Source organism: Arvicola amphibius, chromosome 6 (assembly GCF_903992535.2).
Source record: "Arvicola amphibius chromosome 6, mArvAmp1.2, whole genome shotgun sequence".
Classification (NCBI taxonomy): Eukaryota; Metazoa; Chordata; class Mammalia; order Rodentia; family Cricetidae; genus Arvicola; species Arvicola amphibius.
The window spans coordinates 150,899,575-150,921,109 of NC_052052.2; the positions used below are offsets into that span (position 1 = coordinate 150,899,575).

Below are 21,535 nucleotides of genomic sequence, written 5' to 3' on the forward strand. Positions count from 1 at the left end.
ACAACAAAATACATAATCCAGACTCTCTGTGAATTTTCCATTTTTACGTGGCTTATTTTTACTCTATCACTTTACTTCTTTTAATCTATAACTATCTGTACTCTGTCTCTTTAAAGACTTTAACCTTTTTTTTTTTAAGGCATTAACTTTATTCTCTATATTTTCTTTTTCTCTCTTTTAAGCCTACGTGAGCCATTTAAAGGCCTTCTATGTCTGAATCTTTTCTATTGTGAATCTGTAATTTTTTACTATCCAGGAGCATTTCTTAAAAGGTTAACCACTTCTTAAAATAATACGGTACTGCCTGTTTACAGCCAAGTCTAAACCTTAACTGCGCTGTTATTATGGTAATTGCGATAGACCTGTCTGAGCTCAGTACAGTTCAGCATGGCGGAGCAGAGCCAAAGCCGCTCCTGCCTCAGTCATTTGGTGCCCCTGAGCCGCACACAGTTCCAGGCACACAGCAGTCGACATTGGAGCCGCACTCAGCAGTTTAATTCTGAGACTGAGCGTGCAGCACAGAAACTCTTTTAATCCAAGTCACAGCCGAATCTGAGGCGCAGAGCACCGCGCAGTTTGAAAACACCTCTCTCTCTATGGCAGCAGGAATCCGCAAATGCTGTCCCGCTCGCCTAAGCCTGATTCCGCCATCTGCCCAGGTGCAGGCAGGGAGCAGTGTGCCATTGGCATGGTCTCAGTACTTTTTTTTCCAAGCGGGCAAGGTTTTTAAGTGGATTTAGTGACCACGTTGGAGCGCCAATCTGTAGTGGGAAGCGGCGGGGCTGCGTTCCCGCCGCCCAGTTCCCAGCAACCAGCTAATCCGCCGCCGGCTAGCTTTACCCAAAATAATTACACGGAAACTTTATTCTTTTAAATACTGCCTGGCCCATTATCTGTAGCCTCTTATTAGTTAATTCTCACATCTTCCTTTAACCCATATTTAGTAATTTGGGTAGCACCACGAGTTGTGGCTTACCAGGAGAGATCTTAACCTGCGTCCATCTCGGAGAGGAGCAGCATGGAGACTCACCACGCGACTGCCTGAAGCGTCTTCCTAACTCTACTTCCTTGTTCCCACAATTCTGTTCTGTCTACTCCACCTACCTAATTTTCTCTTAAAGGGCCAAGGCAGTTTTCTTTATTAATAATGAAAGTAACACATAAACACTCCTCCATCACATGTGGGTGCGGGGAATTGAACTCAGGACCTCTGGAAGAACAGCCAGTGCTCTCAACCACTGAGCCATCTCTCCAGCCCCTGATAATAGTTTCTGATAAGATGCTAGCTAAGAGACTTGGAACTGGATCTCAAAGGTTTCCCACATTAGAAATGTGTGTATCCATCTGTGAAATCAGAATGCACACCTTCCTTGTACAGATGGGTGATTGTGTGAGACACATGCCTTAGCAAAGTGTCCAGATTGGGGCTTTGGTTTTTTAGGGTTTTTTTCTTGTGGTTTTGTTGAGGTTTTTGTTTGTTTTGTTTTTGATTTGTTGGTTTTTTGTTTTGTTTTGGTTTTGGTTTTTTGAGACAGGGCATCTCTAGCTTTGGAGCCTGTCCAGAACTAGCTCTTGTAGACCATGCTGGCCTTGAACTCACAGAGATCGCCTGCCTCTGTCTCCCAGGTGCTGGGATTAAAGGCGTGTGCCACCACCACCCGACTTTGGGTTTTGGAGGTTGTTTGTTTGTTTGTTGTTTTTTGTGTTTGTTTGTTTGGTTGGTTTGGGTTTTTTTTTTTAATCTAGGCATAATTGATTTGTTTGGCTGCCCATATGGTCGAATGCATCCTCCAAGATGACAAACACCCAGTTATCCAAAGTCTGTTAGGTGGAGCCGGCCCATTGATAGTAACAAAGGTGATACTCCCATCAGTTGAGTAGAGCATTGAGAGGGGGAACAAGGTATCTCTGTGTGTGGCCAATTTGTCACAAAACTGGGACAGAAAACTGTTTTCAGAGACAGAATTTAGAGAATGAGAGTTTGTTTTGTTTTTAAAAAATCCTAAATATTCAGATTTTTTCCTTGGTGATTTTGTTTTGTTTGTTCTGTTTTTGAGACAGAATCTCTAGCCATGGCTAGACTCATTCTCCCTACATAACCCAAGATGACCACAAATTTTTGATCCCTCTTTTCCACTTCCTGAGTTCTGGAATTAAAGCAATGGTTTCTGCCTCATATGTGTAAGCAAACACTCAGTCAGCTGGGCTCCATCCCAAGCCCTGAATATTCAGATTTTCAGATTAACCTGACCCTTCTTTCAAATTCCTCCCACTTTGGAGACTTTCTCACTTTTTTTAAGCATCCTTTTCTTTACTAAAAATAAAAATTCCAAGCATTAAGTTTCCTTCAATTTTGCACATAAAGAATCTAAAGCTTATGTTTATTGATACTCAAGGAAGACCCGCCCTTTCCTGGATGGAGACCAAAGAGGAGGGAATGTGGTCATGGTGGGAGATACGGATAGGGAGGGGAGACTGCAGCCAGGATGTAAAATAAATAGATGAATTTAAAAGAAAACATCTAAAGTGTGTAAGTTAGTCTCTTTCTAGGCTGTGGAGTTGCAGACTGTATACACGTTGCCAATACTCTCAGATACTAACAATGGTGCTGTCCACACTGTGTTCTGTGTACTGCTTTTCCTGGGATAGTAGGTAAAACACATTATATTTCAGCCATTCCGAATAACACATATTAATAGTAATAATGTGCTTCCTATGTAAATGTAGCTTCAAGACAAGTTGCCTGTAACACCATGTGAGAATTCTTATTGTCCCCTAGCATAGCAGGATAAAGGACCCTTGGCATATATTCATCAAGTGACCTTCATGTAATAGTCACCCTTTTTTTGAGTCACCAAGCAGTAGTTTCCTCTTGGGCGGATTTGAGCATTACTGACATTCTGTATTCTTTTCTGTTTTCCATCTCAGGCTGCAGTCCAGGACAGACTGAATGAGCAAGAGGGTGTACCGAGTGTTTTCAATCCACCTCCATCCCGACCCCTACAGGTTAATACAGCTGATCACAGGATCTACAGCTATGTTGTCTCAAGACCACAACCAAGGGCAAGTTTTGTAGCTAGAATATCCCCCCCCCTTTTTTTAAAATGATTTCACCCATTTGGTTTTGTTATCTTTGTGTGATAGAGCAAAAGAAATGTTGACAGTCTAAACTTGTTAGCTATGGGCCCTTGGCAGACTTACTGGGTTCATCAGTTTCTCTGGATTTTTTATAGGAACTATTTTTCTGTTCTTTACTTGTTTTGAGTAGCTTTCTTTTGAAATGTTTGCTGCAGCCTGAATAGAGCTGCTTCTGAGCCTGTGTCTGTGCCCACATGCCTACAGGAGCCCATGGAAGCCTGAAGAGGCTCTGCATTCCTGGGAACTGGAGATGGGCTGTTGTGAGCCATCATGTGGGTGTTGGGAACCAAACCTGGGTCCTTTGTAAGAGCAGTAAGTGCTCTTGACTACTGAGTCATCTCTCCAGTCCAGCTTTCTCTCTCTCTCTCTCTCTCTCTCTCTCTCTCTCTCTCTCTCTCTCTCTCTCTCTTCCTCTCCCCCTCCCCCTCTCCCTCTCCCTTTCCCTTTCTCTCTCTCCCCCTCTCTTTCTTTCTCTCTATATCTCCCTCTGTGTGTGTGTGTTGTTTGAAGACATGATTTTACTCTGTGGCTAAGACTGATTATTGACTCAGTATAGCCCAGGCTGGACTAGAAATCATTAGTTACTAGAAATCATTAATTATATAGCCTCATGTGGACAGGAGCTCACTAAATAACCCAGACTGATTGGCAGCTCACTGTAGCCCAGGCTGAATTGGAACTCACTGTGTAGGACAGGCTGCCTCAAACTTTGGACATTCTTCCTGCCTTGGCCTTCCTTTGCATTCTGGAATTGTTGCATCAACAATCTACCATAGCTAGCAACTTCCCACCATTAAATTGAAATCTGATAACTTGTGACTTGAGTTTACTTGACTTCAGCTACTTTTAAGGAAGTGCTTAGAATCCTTGGTAATTCTGTGCCATTGTTTTGAAATTGATCCTGAAGGACTGGTAGCAAAGAGGTGGTTCACTTAGGTTTCTTGAGCGTTTCAAAATGCTCCAGTTGACTGCCACTAAGATGTGTAGAGGTTAAGAAAGAACTCATTTACTATTCAATTCCTCCTTTCCTAATCTCTACTAGAGGCTTTTCTCTATCCTGCCCCATCCAGCAGCCATTTCCGAATAATCACCCGGAGGCTTAATAATAGTTATAAATATTTGGCCAATGGCTCAGGTTTATTACTAGGTAGCTCTTACATTTAAATTAACCCATTTCTGTTAATCTAAGTATTGCCATGTGAACATGGCATTACCTCATTTTCTACATGTCTTTCTTCCTTGGCGGATGACTGGCATCTCCTGTATTTCTGCTTGGATTTTCTGCCTGGCTCTGTCCTGCTTTGCCAAAGTAGCTTTATTTATCAACCAATGAGAGCAACACACATTCACAGCTTAGGGCAAGACATCGCACAGCAGGCCCCTTTCCATTCATTCCCTCCCTCTTTCATTCTTTCCCTGCCTTCCTTTCCTTCACTGCCTCTGCCTCCCCTCCCTTTCCTTTCCTTTTTTTTTTTTTTTTTTTTTTTTAATAAACACTGTTTTATTGCATTTTATTTATTTTGTGTATGTGAAGGTCAGAGGACAGCTTGCAAAGTCAGTTCTCTCCTTCCACTGTGGGTCACAAAGATCCAACTCAGGTCGTCTGGCTTGGCAGCAGGCACCTCTGCCTGTTGATCCCTCCCTCCCTCCCTCCCTCCCTCCCTTCTTTCCTTCCTTCTTTCCTTCCTTTTTGGTGTTTTTTTGTTTTGTCTTGTCTTATTCCGAGACAGGGTTTCTCTGTAGCTTTGGAGCCTGTCCTAGAACTCACGCTGTGGACCAGGCTGACCTCACAGAGATCCACCTGTCTCTGCTTCTTTTTTTCTTTTTCTTTTTGGTTTTTCGAGACAGAGTTTCTCTGTGGCTTTGGAGCCTGTCCTGGAACTAGCTCTTGTAGACCAGGCTGGTCTCGAACTCACAGAGATCCGTCTACCTCTGCCTCCCGAGTGCTGGGATTAAAGGCATGCGCCACCACCGCCCGGCCTGTCTCTGCTTCTTGAGTGCTGGGATTAAAGGCATACACCACCCCCACTCGCCTCATTTTCTTTTTGAGGCAGGATCTCACTATGTAGTCCAGGTTATCATCAAACTCTGAATCCTTTCATCTTAGCTTTCCTATTTACAGTTTGATTTCTCGTCGTCTGTTAAGGGAATTAGATATATAACTGATCATGAACTCCAAAGAACTTTCTGGAGCTTATCCTTCTTATCCTTCAGTGATGACACTCACCCCCTTGAACATGCATTTAGAATTAAACAAAAGAACAAAACAAAAATAATAAATCTTTTTAAACACTTCAGTCCTAGAGCAATTAATATTACTCCATTATTATATTTTTGTATGTGTGTATGGAGTTCTTAATGTTTCAAAAATGACTTTAGATGGTTCTGCATGCCTGTAATCCTAGCCCTTGGGAGGCTGAGGTAGGAGGATCTCTAGTTCGAGGACTGCCTAGCTCTATTTATGAGACATTGTCTCAGAGGGGAAAAATACTGCACTACTGAGATGGCTCAGCAGTCAAGAGCAGTTGGTTGTTCTTCCAGAGGACTTAGGTTGGATTCCTTCACCCACGTGGTAACTCACAACTGTAGCTCCAGTCCCAGGGTATCCAGTGCCCTCTTCCAGCCTCCACAAGTCCCCTGCACACAAAAAAGATTACTGAGGCAGGAGGATCACAAGCTTTGAGGCCAACCTGAGTAACGTAGCACAACTATGTTTCCAGATAAATGTGAAGTTTAATTTACACCTTTTCCATAAAGGATACCCTTGCAAAGTCTTCAGTAGATTCCCCAAACTCCCAGTACTTCTGAACCTGATAATTTCATGCTTTTTCCATCTTCGTCAAGCATTTGCTGTCACTTTTGCTGTTTAAAGTGCAGCCGCAAAGCCACCAAAGACTTCTCTTCTTTCAGTTTTATGAATTAAAGATTGGTTGTTATTGTAGATCTTAGCAACTGCACCATATGGTTCCGCGGCTTCAGTCTCACTTACCTTTTCACTGAAGCTGATCATTTCATGGCTCCCTTGCTGGGTCAGTTCCAGCATCATCACTTTTAGACTATTTTGTTGTCATTTTGAGGCAGGGTCTCGCTGTGTAGCCCTTGCTATGTACACCAGATTGCCTCATACTCACAAAGATCCACCTGCCTCTGCCTGTCCAGTGCAGGCATTTAAAGTGTGCACCACCATGCCTAGCAGAGGCCACTTTTTAAGTAAAATAAAGATTACTTGAACACAAGTAACACCCTGACACATATAACCAGGGTGGCTCCTAAGAGACTGATAGGCAGGTGTCATGTGTAGAACACGATGAAGAGACTTCCTGAGGGGACTGGACAGCGTGGCGCACTGTTAACCACACTGCTCAATTTGCAGTTTAAAACTTTCAAAGTATTTAGTTTTTGAATTTTCCATTTAATATTTTCAGACCCCGGTTGTCTAAGGGTAACTGAAACTACAGAAAACAAAGCCACAGATGAAGGGAAGACTAAATTAGATGAGTCCTCAGACCTCCTAGGTAAAGGTACCGCTTGAAATACTAGCATTCAACTGCCTGAAGCAGGCCAGCCTGGGCTACATAGTGAGTTCTGGGATAGCCAGGACTACATAGAGACACCCTGTCCCAAAACAAACAAACAAAAAACCCAAAACAACAACAACAACAACAAAAACCCTTCCAGATTTCCTAGAACAATACATAACTCAAGGAGTTCTCTATAAACCCCATGTTTCCTCAGCTTGAACTGGCCCTGATCCCTGTTCAGTTTTCTGTCTCTCTCTGATGATTACACAGGACATGTTAACACAGTCTGACAGTAAGCCCTGCCTGTGTGTAACAGCAATAAGATAAGATTAACTAGTGTTATTACAAAGATTAGTAGCTATAAGGATTTGCCCTTGTTGTAATAGACTTATTGTTGTATACAAATGTCCAAAGTAATTATCTCTCTTGATATTTCTGCATGCCATATATTGATGTTTAAATATAAGATGGAAAGAATGAATTTTGTTATGTGGGGAGAAACTTGAAGTTGACAGTAAGTATAAGTAGTTGCTGGAGAATGTTATGGAGATTAAAGACAAAAATTCTGTGGAAAAAATAATAGTCTTAGGTGAAATAGTACCAAAAGCAGCAGCACTTGAGGATGAGATTGCCAGGAAGAGGACGCTGTTACTGAGAGAGGGAGAGGGGCATGGAGATAGGAACTAGCCATTTTCTGAAGTATTGGACATGAAGAGAATGGGGTCTCTAACTTTGTTTTTGGAATTTCAGGGGCTGCTTGGATGGGGTTATTACTTGATAATGCTTCCATTCCGGTTTACCTATTACACAATACTTGATATATTTAGGTATGTACCTCTGTGTTTATATGCTACTAGCCACAGTCTATGCTTTGAAGCTGACTGACACTTAAACTAGAGTAAGCTTGATGCTCAATCATTTTTGACTAGACAGTTTGTTATCAGATTAAATATTCTTCCTACACTCTTTTTCTATAGTAAAAAAATGTTTTAAATTGTTGCATAGTGGAAAGTATTATAAATGACTTTAAATTAGTCCTGGCTATTGTTTGTAAGAATCAAATCAATCTGCCTGTGTTTGTTGGTCTTTCCACTCCCCCACCATGTTTGTCACCGCTACATTCCTGAGTTAATCACATGCCCTTTCCTTTCTAACCACCATTGTCTATCTCCTAACTTCATACTCAGGAACTTTTACCCTAAACCACCTCTCCTCCACCTGACTGTTCGCAGTCCCAGAAGTTTTCTTACTCTGAGACTACCCACTTTGCCATAGGTTGTTGGCATCTTTCTAGGCAGTGTTTTGTACATTTCCCTCTGCCTTTTTGGCAATGCTTAGGTTGTTGACACTGGCACTCTTTCGTGTACACACCCAGTTTGTTTCATACCTTCACTATCAAGCTTTCTCTGTGTACCATACAAAGGACTTAGCATGGGAAGCCATAGTGTGTCCAGAGCTAGGAAACGCTGAGCGTGACCTGACTTCTGGCAGATCAAGCTTAGCACAGAACATGGTCTAGAGCTACACCCAGACTTTGTGAGAGACCAAATCTTTTTTTTTTTTTTTTTTTTTTTTTTTTTGGTTTTTCGAGACAGGGTTTCTCTGCAGCTTTTTTAGAGCCTGTCCTGGAACTAGCTCTTGTAGACCAGGCTGGCCTCGAACTCACAGAGATCCGCCTGCCTCTGCCTCCCGAGTGCTGGGATTAAAGGCGTGCGCCACCACCGCCCGGCTGAGAGACCAAATCTTCACTGGAGGCTGGGTGTGGTAGCATGCACCTATACTCCTGTTGAAAATGAGGCAAGAGGATTTTGAGTTTGGGAAGGGGTGGGGAGAGTATGAATGAATGAGCATGACATCTAGGCCCACAAATGGAGCTGGAAATACAATGTATACAAAGTGCCTCTTTCCAAATTCAGTGGCTTTGCTCTGTTCTGAGTAGCAGAGGCTAGAAATAAGGACCTAGCCATTGCAGAAGTTCAGGGAATGAATAATAGTTTCCCCTTGGTCTCCCATTTAATGAGATCCTTTCTATAGCAAAGGTTTTTTTTTCTTATTTTTATTTTTTTTGGCCCCTCTGTGTAGCCCCATCCTGGAACTCTCCCTGTAGACCAGGCTGGCCTTGAACTCAGAGACCCGCCTGCCTCTGCCTCCTGAGTGCTGAGATTAAAGACTTGTACTATCACCCGGCTGATGCAAACTTCATGACTGCCTGCTTTGTAGTTTTCCCATCTCTGTTTTATTCAGGAATGGGCATGTGGAACAATAAAATCACAATGAAAACTGAGTTGACACATATGTCTTAAACACATTAGCTGTGGACATACATTGTATTGAGAAACAGTAGACTTTTTCGGAACAATATTTCTTCCTTTCTTTTGGTTTTTCGAGATAGCGTTTCTCTGTAGCTTTGGAGCCTGTCTTGGAACTAGCTCTTGTAGAGCAGGCAGGCCTCGAACTCACAAAGATCCACCTCTCTCTGCCTCCCAAGTGCTGGGATTAAAGGTGTGCGCCACTACCGCCCGGCTGAGAAACAGTAGATTTAAAGCCTTTACCCTTCCTAGAATTTGGACACTTAAGAAGAGATAACCCAAAATAATCTTTCCAGAAAAAGTCAAACTACCAGCCTTCTGAAGCACTGGTAACTTTTCCATATATATAGAAGTAATTACATTTTATGTCTTTAATTTTCTTGGAATGTTTATATTGATGAATTTGGTTTGATGACTCAGGAAAAATTATGGAGAATTTGTTAAATTATTAAGAATAGGCAAAGAGTGTAGTCATCTATTCCTTGCTAAAAATTTAAGTAAATGAACATTGTTTGCTTTCCTTGGAAAAATATGCATGGCATGATTTTACTAATTTTAATGCAATGGTGTCATCCAAGCAACTTAATGTGAAATGTACCACTTCATCCTTCACCCTACTACCTTCTATGGGAACCCAAAGCATAAAGAAAGGGTAAGGTACAGTATGATAGCATAGGCTTTTTAGGAATAGATGTTTAGGCCCATTAGGCTATGCATCTCTGAATCTGAAGTAGCCACATGTGTATCAGTTTTATGACTCCTTCCATGGATGCCATTAGTGCAGACACATCAAACAAATTTACCTGCTCCTCTGAAGAGCAAATAAATTATGACTAAGTTTAGATTTGAAGTCCCTATTGATAACTTGAGAGTGTAAGTTAAGAAAATCAGAATCCCAGAAGAACATAAAGGAGAGGAAGCTGCAAGTAGGAAGATGCAGAAAGAGGCGTCTACTTTAGAGCAATGTTTGTCCCGTGCACTTTTTTGACTAAGACACATTATCTGTCTCTGTTGTTGAGTATGGAAATCACTAACCACATATGTCTGTTGAGCACTTGAAACATGAAGGTGTAACTGAGGCACTGAGTTTACCTATATTTAATTTAACATATTTAAATATATAATAGCCATAAATAGTTAATGGCTGCTATGTTAGACAGTATCTAGGGTTGTGATCTTCCTTACCCAGCCCTTCTGCAGAAAAGCACTCACAGTGGGTTAGGCCAGTGTTGGAATGTTATAGTCCTAGTGTGTGCATTCTTCTTGAGCAGTTAGTGGAACACTTGGCAGCTTTGTGGCTTGTGAGCCAGGTCTACCCTCAGGTCTGATGGCCCACTCACTGACCATTCACGTCCCTTTGCTACCACGGCTCTGGCTCTGTGATAAATGTCTGTACAAACTGGCCCACTCCATATGCACTACAGGAAGCCAATTCATGTGATATTTATTCCTTCCTCCTCAGGTTTGCTCTTCGTTTTATACGGCCTGACCCTCGCAGCCGGGTCACTGACCCTGTTGGGGACATTGTTTCATTTATGCACTCTTTTGAAGAGAAATATGGGAGGGCACACCCTGTCTTCTACCAGGGAACGTACAGCCAGGTCAGTGCCACAAACCAAATAGATGCCAACCTAACACTATGATTCTGTTCTCAAAGGAAAGTGTAGTGTAGCTCTGATCATGTCGCTCTGATATCAAAAGACTTACATAGTTTTTCATTGGTTAAAGGAGAATTTTTTAAAAGGACGGGACCAAACCTTTTATCTAGGCCCTCCTTGATCTAATCCCAATCTTCTTTGATGTCTTTTTGCATAACTTGTTTCCCCACACCCTGGGTTCCAACCACACCCTTTCCTGAACACTTCCCTGCCTCAGTGCCTCGCACATAGTTCGTGTCACCTGGAGTGTCCTTCTAACATCGTGACTAATGGGTCCTGCCCACTTCAGACCAGCCCTTCCTCTCCTAACCATTCCATTGTCCCTGTCTTGCCCTACCTTGCTTTCTAAAGTACTGACCTTCCCTTTGTTTTCCATCCCTCACCTTTGAAATTTGCAGCACTTTTACATTCCTCCTTATAGTGGTTTGTGTTCATGTCTTTGCTCTGTTATTAGACCGTATACAGCTAGAAGGAAAAACCTGAATTTGTTTCGATCCTTTATAGAATTGAATAGAATTTAGACCATAGGCTTAAAGTGGCTCATTTCATTCATACTAAGCCACAGAGACCTATCAGGGAGGAAAACTGGGTGATAGGTGTATATAATTTGTCAGAAAAAAAATAATCAACACCATGGACATAGTTCAAAGTTCACACTATTCAGTAGTGTCCAGGGTTTCTGATTCTTACCAGGATAAGGGAGGGGTTCACTTTGTTTCTGCTTTTTCTCACAGTCTGTCTTCTTGGTGGCTGCTGCTGTCCCACTCAGTGAACAGTACATACCTGCTGCGTAGGCTTAGGGCTGAGGGATAAGGGGGAGAAGGGCTTTCTTTTTTATTAACAAGAACTTTATAGCTGCAAAGTATCTTTTACATAGTCACAGTCTCCTGTTTTTATCTTTAAGTCCTAAAACAGCTGACTTTCTCTGACTTGTCTGTGTTGCCTTGTCTACTCTCTTGTGCCTGGTGCAGTACAAATTCTAACAACACTAAAACCTTTTTCATTGAAATTTGTTGGCTTGGACTTTTTATAGGGAGAAGATGCCAGGGTGGGTGTAAAGGTAGAAGCCTGAGAAGTATTCAGTCTCTTGCTTTTCTTTCCACCCATTTCCCTCCCCAGCTTCTGGTTGCCATTGTTGATTAATACATAGTTATATCCATTTGGATCTTTAACCTAAATAAAAGTCAGGATCTTAATAGTGAGTGGTGATCTTCTGTCTGTCGCAGGCACTTAACGATGCCAAGCGGGAACTTCGGTTTCTTTTGGTTTATCTTCATGGAGATGATCACCAGGACTCCGATGAGTTCTGCCGGTAAGTAGATGAGTTATTTTCTTTCTTTTCTGCCTTTTTTTTTCCTGACACTTCATAGTTGGTGAGACGTTCTTATGTTGTTTTCATCCTATTCCATAGCAACACACTCTGTGCACCTGAAGTTGTCTCACTAATAAACAGCAGGATGCTTTTTTGGGCTTGTTCTACAAACAAACCTGAGGGGTACAGGGGTAAGTGATGTTTTTTGCCTCATTGACAGTATCAGAATACCCCGGGGGAAGTCTGGAAAAATGGGCCATGTCATTTCTTGGATGTTTGTTCTGTGGTAGACACAATGCTGGTTGTAGTTCTTATTTATATCTTAATTTTGTCAGTAGTCCTAAGAGAAGGTTGTATTGTTTGTTTGATTTTATGAAACAGTCTCAGAGACTGACATAAGACAGTTCCAAGAACATACAGTTAGCACATTCTGAAGCATGATCAGGATTAACAGACTTTAAGGCCCATTCTTTACATTTAACCATCACCAGAGACTTTTATTTTAAATCAGTCCTGCCCAGCAGCTCACCTCTAATCCTAGCGGGCCTTTTACTGCGCATTTATCTTTGTGGTTTCAGCAGACTCTTGAGTCTGTTGTTTGAGTGCTGGAATGCTGACCATGGATACAGGCAGTTCAGCTCTTTCTGACAGCAATTCTTAATAAAGATAACTTGTTTTGTTTTGTTTAGCTTTGTTTTGTTTTTCGAGACAGGGTTTCTCTGTGGCTTTGGAGCCTGTCCTGGAACTAGCTCTTGTAGACCAGGCTGGTCTCGAACTCACAGAGATCCGCCTGCCTCTGCCTCCCAAGTGCTGGGATTAAAGGCGTGCGCCACCACCGCCCGGGAGATAACTATTTCTTAAAAACTGTCAGAAGAAAGCCATCCAGCTGTGGTGGTGCATGCTTTTTTGTTTGTTTTTGTTTTGTTTTGTTTTTCAAGACAGGATTTCTCTAGCTTTGGAGCCTGTCCTGGAACTAGCTCTCATAGACCAGGTTGGCCTCGAACCTTGGATCTCAAAGAGATCTGCCTGCCTCTGCCTCCCGAGTGCTGGGGTTAAATGTGTGCGCCACCACCGCCTGGCTTTTGGTGCACACTTTTAATACCAGTGCTCAAGAGGCAGACAGACGGGTTCTCTGTGAATTTGAGGCCAGCCTAGTCTACTGAGTGAGTTCCAAGACAGTTAGCATTGTTATACAGAGAAACCTTGTCTCGAAAAACAAACAAACAAACAAAACCAAATAGAAATCATCAGAAGAGACGAAGAGCTAAGTCCTTTTGTAACCTTTTTCCTTTGTAACTAGTGTTCAAATATGCTGCAGCTTCTTCTCCTGCATTTTAGTGCTTTTCCCCCTTCTATTTGTTTGTTGGTTGATTGGTTTTTTTGAGACAGGGTTTCTCTGGGTAACAGTTCTGAAATTCACTCTGTAAACCAGGCTGGCTTTGAACTCAGAGATCCACCTGCCTCTGCTTCCCAAGTGCTGGAATTTTGCGCATCACCACCTGGTCTTGCATCTTGATTCTTAATCTTTACTCCTAAATGTCCTGTGAACATTTGGCATGTTCTGCAGCTTGTGTTTTGCCATTCTACTCTTGCTCTGTGCGACTCGTAAATGGCACAAAGGATACTTGTTGTAGAAAGTTATAAAATGTCTTCTTTCCTAACATTAGGACAGAGTGCTGCATTGTAGCACATCCTTGGTTCTTTACAGACCAACTTTCTTACTCTATTGGAGTAGAAAAACTAGCCTTGTTAAGGGGAGAAAAAAGATTAGGAAATCAAGGTAAGGAAGAAATTAGATGAGGACAAAAAGACAGCATATGTGTGTGTAGAAATCCTGACCAATAGCTGGGTTATGGTGGTGCACACCTTTAATCCATGGAGAGAAAACACTGCTTTACATAAAAAAGAAATAAATCTTTAAGTGTTTTTTAGCAGTTACAAAAATTTTAAGAAGAAACCAGTAGGAAAAAAATTAGGCAGAGAAGAAATGACACCCACCTTTTTCTCCAGCCAAGATTAAGGCATTCTGTCAGTATGCAAAGTCTGTGGTTGATCTGTTTCATCCCCATGTCTTACCCTTGGGTCTTTCTGTCAGTTTCACAGGCTTTACGAGAGAATACCTACCCTTTCCTGGCTATGATTATGTTGAAAGATCGCCGTATGACTGTAGTGGGACGGCTAGAAGGCCTCATTCAACCTGATGACCTCATCAACCAGCTGACATTTATTATGGATGCAAACCAGACTTACCTGGTATCAGAACGCCTAGAAAGGTACCAAGGAGTTCCTTTTTAAAAAGAGACAGATGTTGTGTTGGAAGGACTGACCTGGGCTCCACAAACTTCTTTCCCTTGTCTTACGTACTTGAAGCTTTTGCTTCACGTTGATGAATAGTTTAGAAGGCTGAACATTATAGAAAGGATTTAATGTGAAAAGTTGGACTGGTTATAGCTTCTCCTCCATTACTTGAATTTTGTACACCTCTGTCTGCCTTATAATAGAAAACAAACAAAGGGTCTGCTTATCTGGCCATCCTCAAAAACACTTCTGCTACCCAATGTGTAAGTGGTTTCGCCCACACGCCAGACTAGCACTTAGTCTGCAGCAGCTACCTACAGCTAGGTGTCTGCTTAATCAATTCACTTCTGACCCTCTGGTTGAGAACGCAAGCTCCAAGGCTGTCCCCTTTTCACTTTAGATGCCAATTGCGACCCCTGCCTTCTTTCACGTGTATTTTAAGAATCATCTCTCAAGGCTCCCACAGCTTGCACGTTGATTCATTTACTCACACAGTTCAGCAAACCTGGGGAAGCACTCAGCTTCACTTGTTTGAACTCTAGAGAGATTGTTTAAATTGTGACCTTCCAGGACCTAGTGCAGACTGCACTGCAGGAGCGTGATAAAGACATAAACAATCCCAGCCCTCGAGAGGCAGAGGCAGGCAGGTCTTTGTGAGTTCAAGGCCAGCCTGCTCTACAGAGCAAGTTACCGGACAGCCATGGCTACACAGAGAAACCCTGTCTTGAAAAACAAACAAAAAGAAGAAGAAGAAATAAGGTAGGGGCTGGCTGAGAGATGTCTCAGTGGTTAAGAACATGTACTTGTTTCACAGAGGACCCCATTTCAATTCCCAGCACTTAAAACGGTCAGCTCATGACTGCAGCTCTAGGAGATCAAACTCCTTCAAGGGCACCTGTGTGTTCTCTCTCTCTCTCTCTCTCTCTCTCCCCCTCCCCCCCCCCCCCCCTCCCTCCCCCTCTCCCTCTCTCCTACTTTTTTTTTTTTTGGAGACAGGGTTTCTTTGTGGAGTCCTGGCACTTGCTCTGTAGACCAGGCTGGCTTCAAACTCACAGAGCTCTTCCTGCCTCTGCCTCCTGAGTTCCTATAAGCCAGGCATTCTCTCAGTTGTGTTTCCTCTTCTCAGGTAACTCTAGCTTGAGTCAAATTGACAAGTAAATAAATAATAGCAACCAGGACACTGTCTCAGAAAAAAAAATTTAATTAAATAAAAACATAGTGGGCATGTCTCTAATCTCAGTACTTGAAAAGCTGAAGCAGGAGGATCTCAAGACAGGGAAGGGGGAGGAACACAGTCAAGAACTGTACTTGCCTAGCACTCGGATGGCCTGGGTTCTACCCCTAGGGAGACAGGAGTGAGGGAGGAAGAAGATGTGTTAGGAAAACAGTTGTCAAATTAGGGTTGTATTTGGTGTTTTTGATCTGTCCGTAGGGAAGAAAGGAACCAGACCCAAGTGCTGAGACAACAACAAGATGAAGCCTACCTGGCTTCTCTCAGGGCAGACCAGGAGAAAGAAAGGAAAAAGAGAGAGGAACGAGAGAGGAAACGCCGAAAGGAGGAGGAGGTGCAGCAGCAGAAGCTGGCAGAGGAGAAGAGGCGGCAGGTGAGCCATGCCTCTGTTCTTGTCATTCCCAGCATGCGCAGACTTTGTCATCCGTGGCTTTGTGTGTGAAGGCAGAGTTGAGTTAGCATTATGGGTAATCGTTTCCCACCTTACTTGTTCTCGATATCAGTGTTAGCAGACTGGCTTTTTTTTCACGGTGTTGTTTAGTGTGTATTGCCGTTTGCTTACAGCCAGGATCCTTTTCCCCCCAAATACTGAAATGTATAAACATAGTCAGCAATACAGGGAGCACACTAACGTTGTTCCGCATTTCTTGCCAAGTTGGTTTTGTAGGAAGGGGGAGTGGTTGTTTTTATGATTTTTATCCACAGGTGTAATGGTACACGCCTTCAATTCCATCACTTGGAAATCAGAAGCAGATGGATCTCTGTCAGTTTGAAGCCAGACAAGGCTACATGAGAACCTGCTTCAGTCAGTCAGTCAATCAATGAAATTTTGTCTAGGTGTGTACATAGGATGTGTGAGTGCTGGCACACAGTGCCACAGTGCCTCTGTGAAGGTCAAAAGACAACTTTGGAGAGTCATTCTCCATAACACAGTTTCTGAGGATGGAACTTGGAACTTGGTCTCTTTTTTAGGCTCGTATCTTCAGGGCCCACACACCTTTATCTGCTGAGCTCTCCTGCCAGCCCCCGGGAGAGTTCACTACATTTATTGTTCATTAGATTTTCTTCTTATGCACAGTAAACCTACATAGCCATTGTATTCCTGGTTTCTTGTTTCCCTACTTAAGCCATAGCCTTACCTTTGTTTTGTGTTTCTCTAGAACTTACAGGAGGAAAAGGAAAGAAAGTTGGAATGCCTGCCTCCTGAGCCATCCCCAGATGACCCTGAAAGTGTCAAGATCATTTTCAAGTTACCCAATGATACCAGAGTAGAGAGACGGTTCCATTTTTCACAGTCTCTAACAGTAAGGATCACCTAAGCCAGATGATATATGCAGTTTTAGGCTGTAATGTGTGTTTGTTGCATGTGTGCCATGGTGTGCAGGTGGAGATCAAAGGACACATTATGGGAGTCAAATCACCTTCCTCTCTGGAGGTTCTTGGGATGGAATCATCTGGCTTGGGAAAAAGGACCTTTACCTGCTGAGCCCTTAGATTCGGCGCCTCCCCACCCCTTTAACTTTAAACTGAAAATATACTGTGTTTTGAACTAGACACACAAGTGGTTAGTCCAGAAAACAAGACTCAAAGGACTAGAACAGAATGAAGATGAGGTGGTGGCTTGGGAGAGAAGAAATAGCTCGATTTATGTGTTTGTTTATATTGAGAGGAGAGCGTTCACATGTCTGATTTTTTTTTTTTGGGGGGGGTGGGTGGGTTGTTTTTTCAGTGCTGGGGATGGAGTTAAGGGTCTCCCATATGCTAGCAGGCATTCCAGTATAGAGCTACAACTCCATCCCTAGATTTTTTTTTTAAATAAGATTAATGTATTTTATGTATATGTGTGTTTATTTTATTTCTTCGAGACAGGGTGTCTCTGTAGGCTTGGCTGTTCTAGAACTCACTTTCTAGACTAGACTGGCCTTGAACTCAGAGATCAGCCGCCTCTTCCTTCCCAGTGCTGGGATTAATGTATGTTTTATCTTCATGTACATCTACACATCAGAAGAGGACATCAGATTCCATGAGAATTACAAGAGACTACAGTTGTGAGCCACTATGTGGGTGCTGGGAATTGAACTCAAGACCTCAGAAGCAGCCAGTTCTTTTAACCACTAAGCCATCTCTCCAGCCCTAGAATTTTTAATTAGGTAACATAAAGGTACCTCCCAGAAGCAGGCCGATCTTTATGAGTTTGAGATCTACATGGTCTACGTGGTGAATTCTAGGCCAGTCCCAACACAATGAGACCCTTTCATGAAGAAATAAAAAGGCTAACCACAGGGGAAAGTCATCCCTAGATCCTATGGGTAGTCACAAAGCAGCTGGGGCTGCTCAGTTATTATAAGCACTTGCTTCTCATCCAGAGGACCTGAGTTTGGTTCCCAGCACCCACTTGAGGTGGTTCACAACCACCTGTAACTCAAGTGCTCGACCTCTGTGGGCCTTGCTCTCGTGTGCACATACCCATCCAGTATCCCACCCCTCCCCCTGACAACCATAGATACACATCATTTTAAAATAGATTTTTTTTTTTTTTTTTTTTTTTTTTTTTTTTTTTTTTTTTTTTTTTTTTTTTTTTGGTTTTTTCGAGACAGGGTTTCTCTGTGGCTTTGGAGCCTGTCCTGGAACTAGCTCTTGTAGACCAGGCTGTTCTCGAACTCACAGAGATCCGCCTGCCTCTGCCTCCCGAGTGCTGGGATTAAAGGCGTATAGATTTTTGTTTTTTAAAGCAGTTGACTGGGTTCTGGAGAGATGGCTCAGCGGTTAAGAGCACTGACTGCTCTTCCAAAGGACCTGGGTTCAATTCCCAGCACTCACAAGGCAGCTCACAACTGTCTGTAACACAAGTTCCGGTGGATGATGGTGGATACGATTTCTCTCACACAGACATGCAGGTCAAACACCAATGCACATAAAAAAAAAAAAAAAAAAAAGATTAAGGAAAAAAATAAAATAAATTAAAAAAACAAAAACATTTGACTCCCCTTTAAACATGGAGACCCAGCTGCTACTCAGCCCATTCTCACTTTTTTTTCTAAAATATGAAGTGAGGAACCTGTATTAATATAAACACATTTAAAAGACTGAAAAACCACATGCCTTGGCATTTTCAGAGTACTTCCCTGTGAAGCACTACCAGTTAGAGAATACCTACAGAGGGAGTACCAGGCAGGCACCTCCTGAATCACATGATTAGAGTGAGCATCATAAATAATAGAACAAAGGAAAGGTGTGCCCCGCCCAAATGGGTGCCCTGAGTGATGCCCTTTATCTGCAGAGATGCCTGACTCTGAACTCCACAAAGTAACAGAGTTGCTTCCAGGCTAAAGGAGACTCAAGGGACAAGACTGAAATATGCAATACAATTCTACCATAGACCAGTTTACCTAGAAAAAGAAAACCAGTTTGAGTGGGGCCCAAATAATAACATAATAAAATAATGAATAAAATAATAGTAATTAATATATAAGTAAGATAAATAACATAATATAAATATATAATACAAAATATAATATATAATATAGATATAAAATTAAATAATAAACATATCTAGATAATAATAAAATAATAATGCAGCGTTTGTAGATATAGCCACCTATATAAAGAATTACTGGATGAATTTTGCCTTTCTCTTCTTTCTTTCCTCCCTCCCTCCTTCCCTCCCTCCCTCCCTCTCCCTTTCTCTCTCTCTCTCTCTCTCTCTTTCTCTCTCTCTTTCTTTCTTTCTTTCCTTTCTTTCTTTCTTTCGTTTTTCAAGATAGGTTTTCTCTGTATAGCTCTAGCTGTCCTGGAACTAGCTCTTGTAGACCAGGCTAGTTACAAACTCACAGAGATTCGCCCACCTCCACCTCTGGAGTGCTGGGATTAAAGGTGTGCGCCACCACCACCTGTCCTGGTGAATTCTTAAAAAGAGCTACCACATATTTTTCCAGGGAACTAAACCTACTTGCAGTAGAATCCCATTGTGATATGACTGCTGTGTGCTGGGTCATCCTGGGAAGGTGGGGATCTGTGACTTGACACTGTGTCTTCTCACTGCATTGTTTCCTGTGTGGCATCTGCAGGTCATCCATGACTTCTTATTCTCCTTGAAGGAAAGCCCTGAGAAGTTTCAGATTGAAGCCAATTTCCCAAGACGGGTCCTGCCATGTGTCCCTTCAGAGGAATGGCCCACCCCTCCCACACTGCAGGAGGCAGGACTTGGCCACACAGAAGTTCTCTTTGTTCAGGACCTGACAGACGAATGACACTTTTCTGCCTCCTCCCTCCCACCCCGATCCCTAAAAGAAATGGAAAAACAAAGAGAACAAGAGATAAATTCATATTATTATTATTATAATACAATATTTTTTTTAAGAAAACTGCTGCATCCTAAGGAAGGATCAGAAGCCATGCTGCCTGCAAAAGTCACAACCTATGTGCGTGTGCAAGGTCAGCAGTGAACATACCTGCTCGGCAGACTCGCCTTCCCGCAGCCTCACCACACACCTTCCAGAGAAGAGACTTCTCCCTCAACCCATCCATTGTCCCGAGTAGGGAAGGAGACATTCCCACGGTCTCTCATTCATTCTTGCTTTTATAGAAAACACAGATGGAAACCTCCACCAACCAGCTACAGCAGCATCTCCTGAGGACGAGGGGAAGCGAGGATGGAACAGACTGCCCACAGTTTGCGAATAACTCTGTTTCTGTTTGTTTTGTAATGATAATGACCAAAGGAATGGGGCTGACTTAGGTGTATTTTTTTTCCTTGAATTTATTTGGTAAAGAGCCAATGCCCTGGGTTCCTTAGCCCAAGGTAGTGTAATAAAGGTGCCCTGGGCTACCTTGCGCTTACTTCTGCCATTGCTCCTCTCATGTTCCCAGAGAGGTCATTTGTTTGGTACAGTTCTGCCACTTGTGTATCCTGTTTGGAGCAATGAGAGGAATTCTGGGTTTGTGACCCACAGAGGCTGTGTGTGTACAGTTTACACCTGTGTGTGGGGTTTGTGCTCACCTTTACACAGAGCTGCAGCTCTTCCTTGGCATCTCTACCAGGTGGTGGTGAGGGTCTGGTTCCCTCAGCACATGCTGCTCTTTCCCAGTTTTCCTAACTCGCCAAGCTTGGTGCCTTTCCAAAGGACTAGTGGGACCCCCCCCTGGCCATCATCCACCTGCGTCCACCCGCCCTGTTTCAGTGCAAGTGTGATAGTGATGTTTTAAACATTGCAGCTCTGGGAGGCAGAAGCAGGTGGATCTCTTGAGTTTCAGGCCAGCCAGAGCTACAAAGTGAAACCCTGTCTCCACAGGGGAAATGGGACTCCCAGCCTGTGTGAGCGGTGGGAAGAAGGGCACATTCACTTTCTGATGAAGCCGCTTACCAGAGGCAGCTCCTAGCCTTCCTCCTTTGCCATGGTGAAGCAACAGGAGCTTTCCCCCCCTTCTGAACGTCTCATCTGTGGTTTAGTTTATGGTAGTGGGTACATAGTGAAGCTGTGCTTTAACACACGTGTGCACTGACAAGGATTCCTAAGTGCGGGCTAGCTACACTGGTAACAGACTGACACACTGCAGCCCCGTGGAGCCACTGTGGTCGTTATATACCATGAGGCAAGGCATTCCAGTCAAGGGAAAGCATGGCTTGTGTTGTCACCTCCAGAAGCCCCTCCTCCTAACTAAAGCCACGGCTCTCCGTGGCTTCCACTGTTAGAGTAGATGTGGTGAGGATGGCTCGTGGAGTCCCTGGGAAACCCCAGAATGTCCTGTGGCCTTAGCACAGGGCTCTACATTCTACCTTAGGAAACATTAGCTCCGCTTGCTGTCTGCCACGGCGGGTGAGAAACTGCCCCTGATGCCAGAACTGCAGTGATGGGACTTGATGGCCCTCAGATGAAGTCTGTCTCGGTGACAGCTGTGCAGAAGGACTTGACCTGGAGCAGCCTCCCTCTCTGTAGTTGCTGTCTGTCTGCCTGGCACACAGGCAGTGTTCTGTGGAAGTCTCTTGCTCACACCTGCTTGAGGACGCTCTGATTTTCCCCCTTAATCTCATTCTGTAATGTATATATTCTATGCTTCTTGCCTTTTGA

At 43.2% G+C, this 21,535-nt stretch overlaps 1 protein-coding gene across 4 annotated transcripts in view; it reads left to right on the plus strand.

Moving 5' to 3' along the window:
- The window catches only part of Faf2 (Fas associated factor family member 2), a 43,005-nt gene extending 22,699 nt beyond the window's left edge, over positions 1 to 20,306 (plus strand). For 2 of the 4 annotated variants that reach the window (XM_038333163.1, XM_038333166.1), the window contains 9 exons: positions 2,929 to 3,063; positions 7,410 to 7,486; positions 10,431 to 10,569; positions 11,853 to 11,938; positions 12,038 to 12,129; positions 14,034 to 14,211; positions 15,657 to 15,840; positions 16,628 to 16,771; positions 19,535 to 20,306. In XM_038333163.1, the coding sequence (XP_038189091.1) occupies positions 2,929 to 3,063; positions 7,410 to 7,486; positions 10,431 to 10,569; positions 11,853 to 11,938; positions 12,038 to 12,129; positions 14,034 to 14,211; positions 15,657 to 15,840; positions 16,628 to 16,771; positions 19,535 to 19,717 (1,218 nt within the window). In that variant the 3' untranslated portion in view covers positions 19,718 to 20,306. The remainder of the gene's footprint in view (positions 1 to 2,928; positions 3,064 to 7,409; positions 7,487 to 10,430; positions 10,570 to 11,852; positions 11,939 to 12,037; positions 12,130 to 14,033; positions 14,212 to 15,656; positions 15,841 to 16,627; positions 16,772 to 19,534) is intronic. The other 2 variants (XM_038333164.2, XM_038333165.1) reach the window with 2 other exon arrangements.
- Positions 20,307 to 21,535: the final 1,229 nt, after the last annotated feature.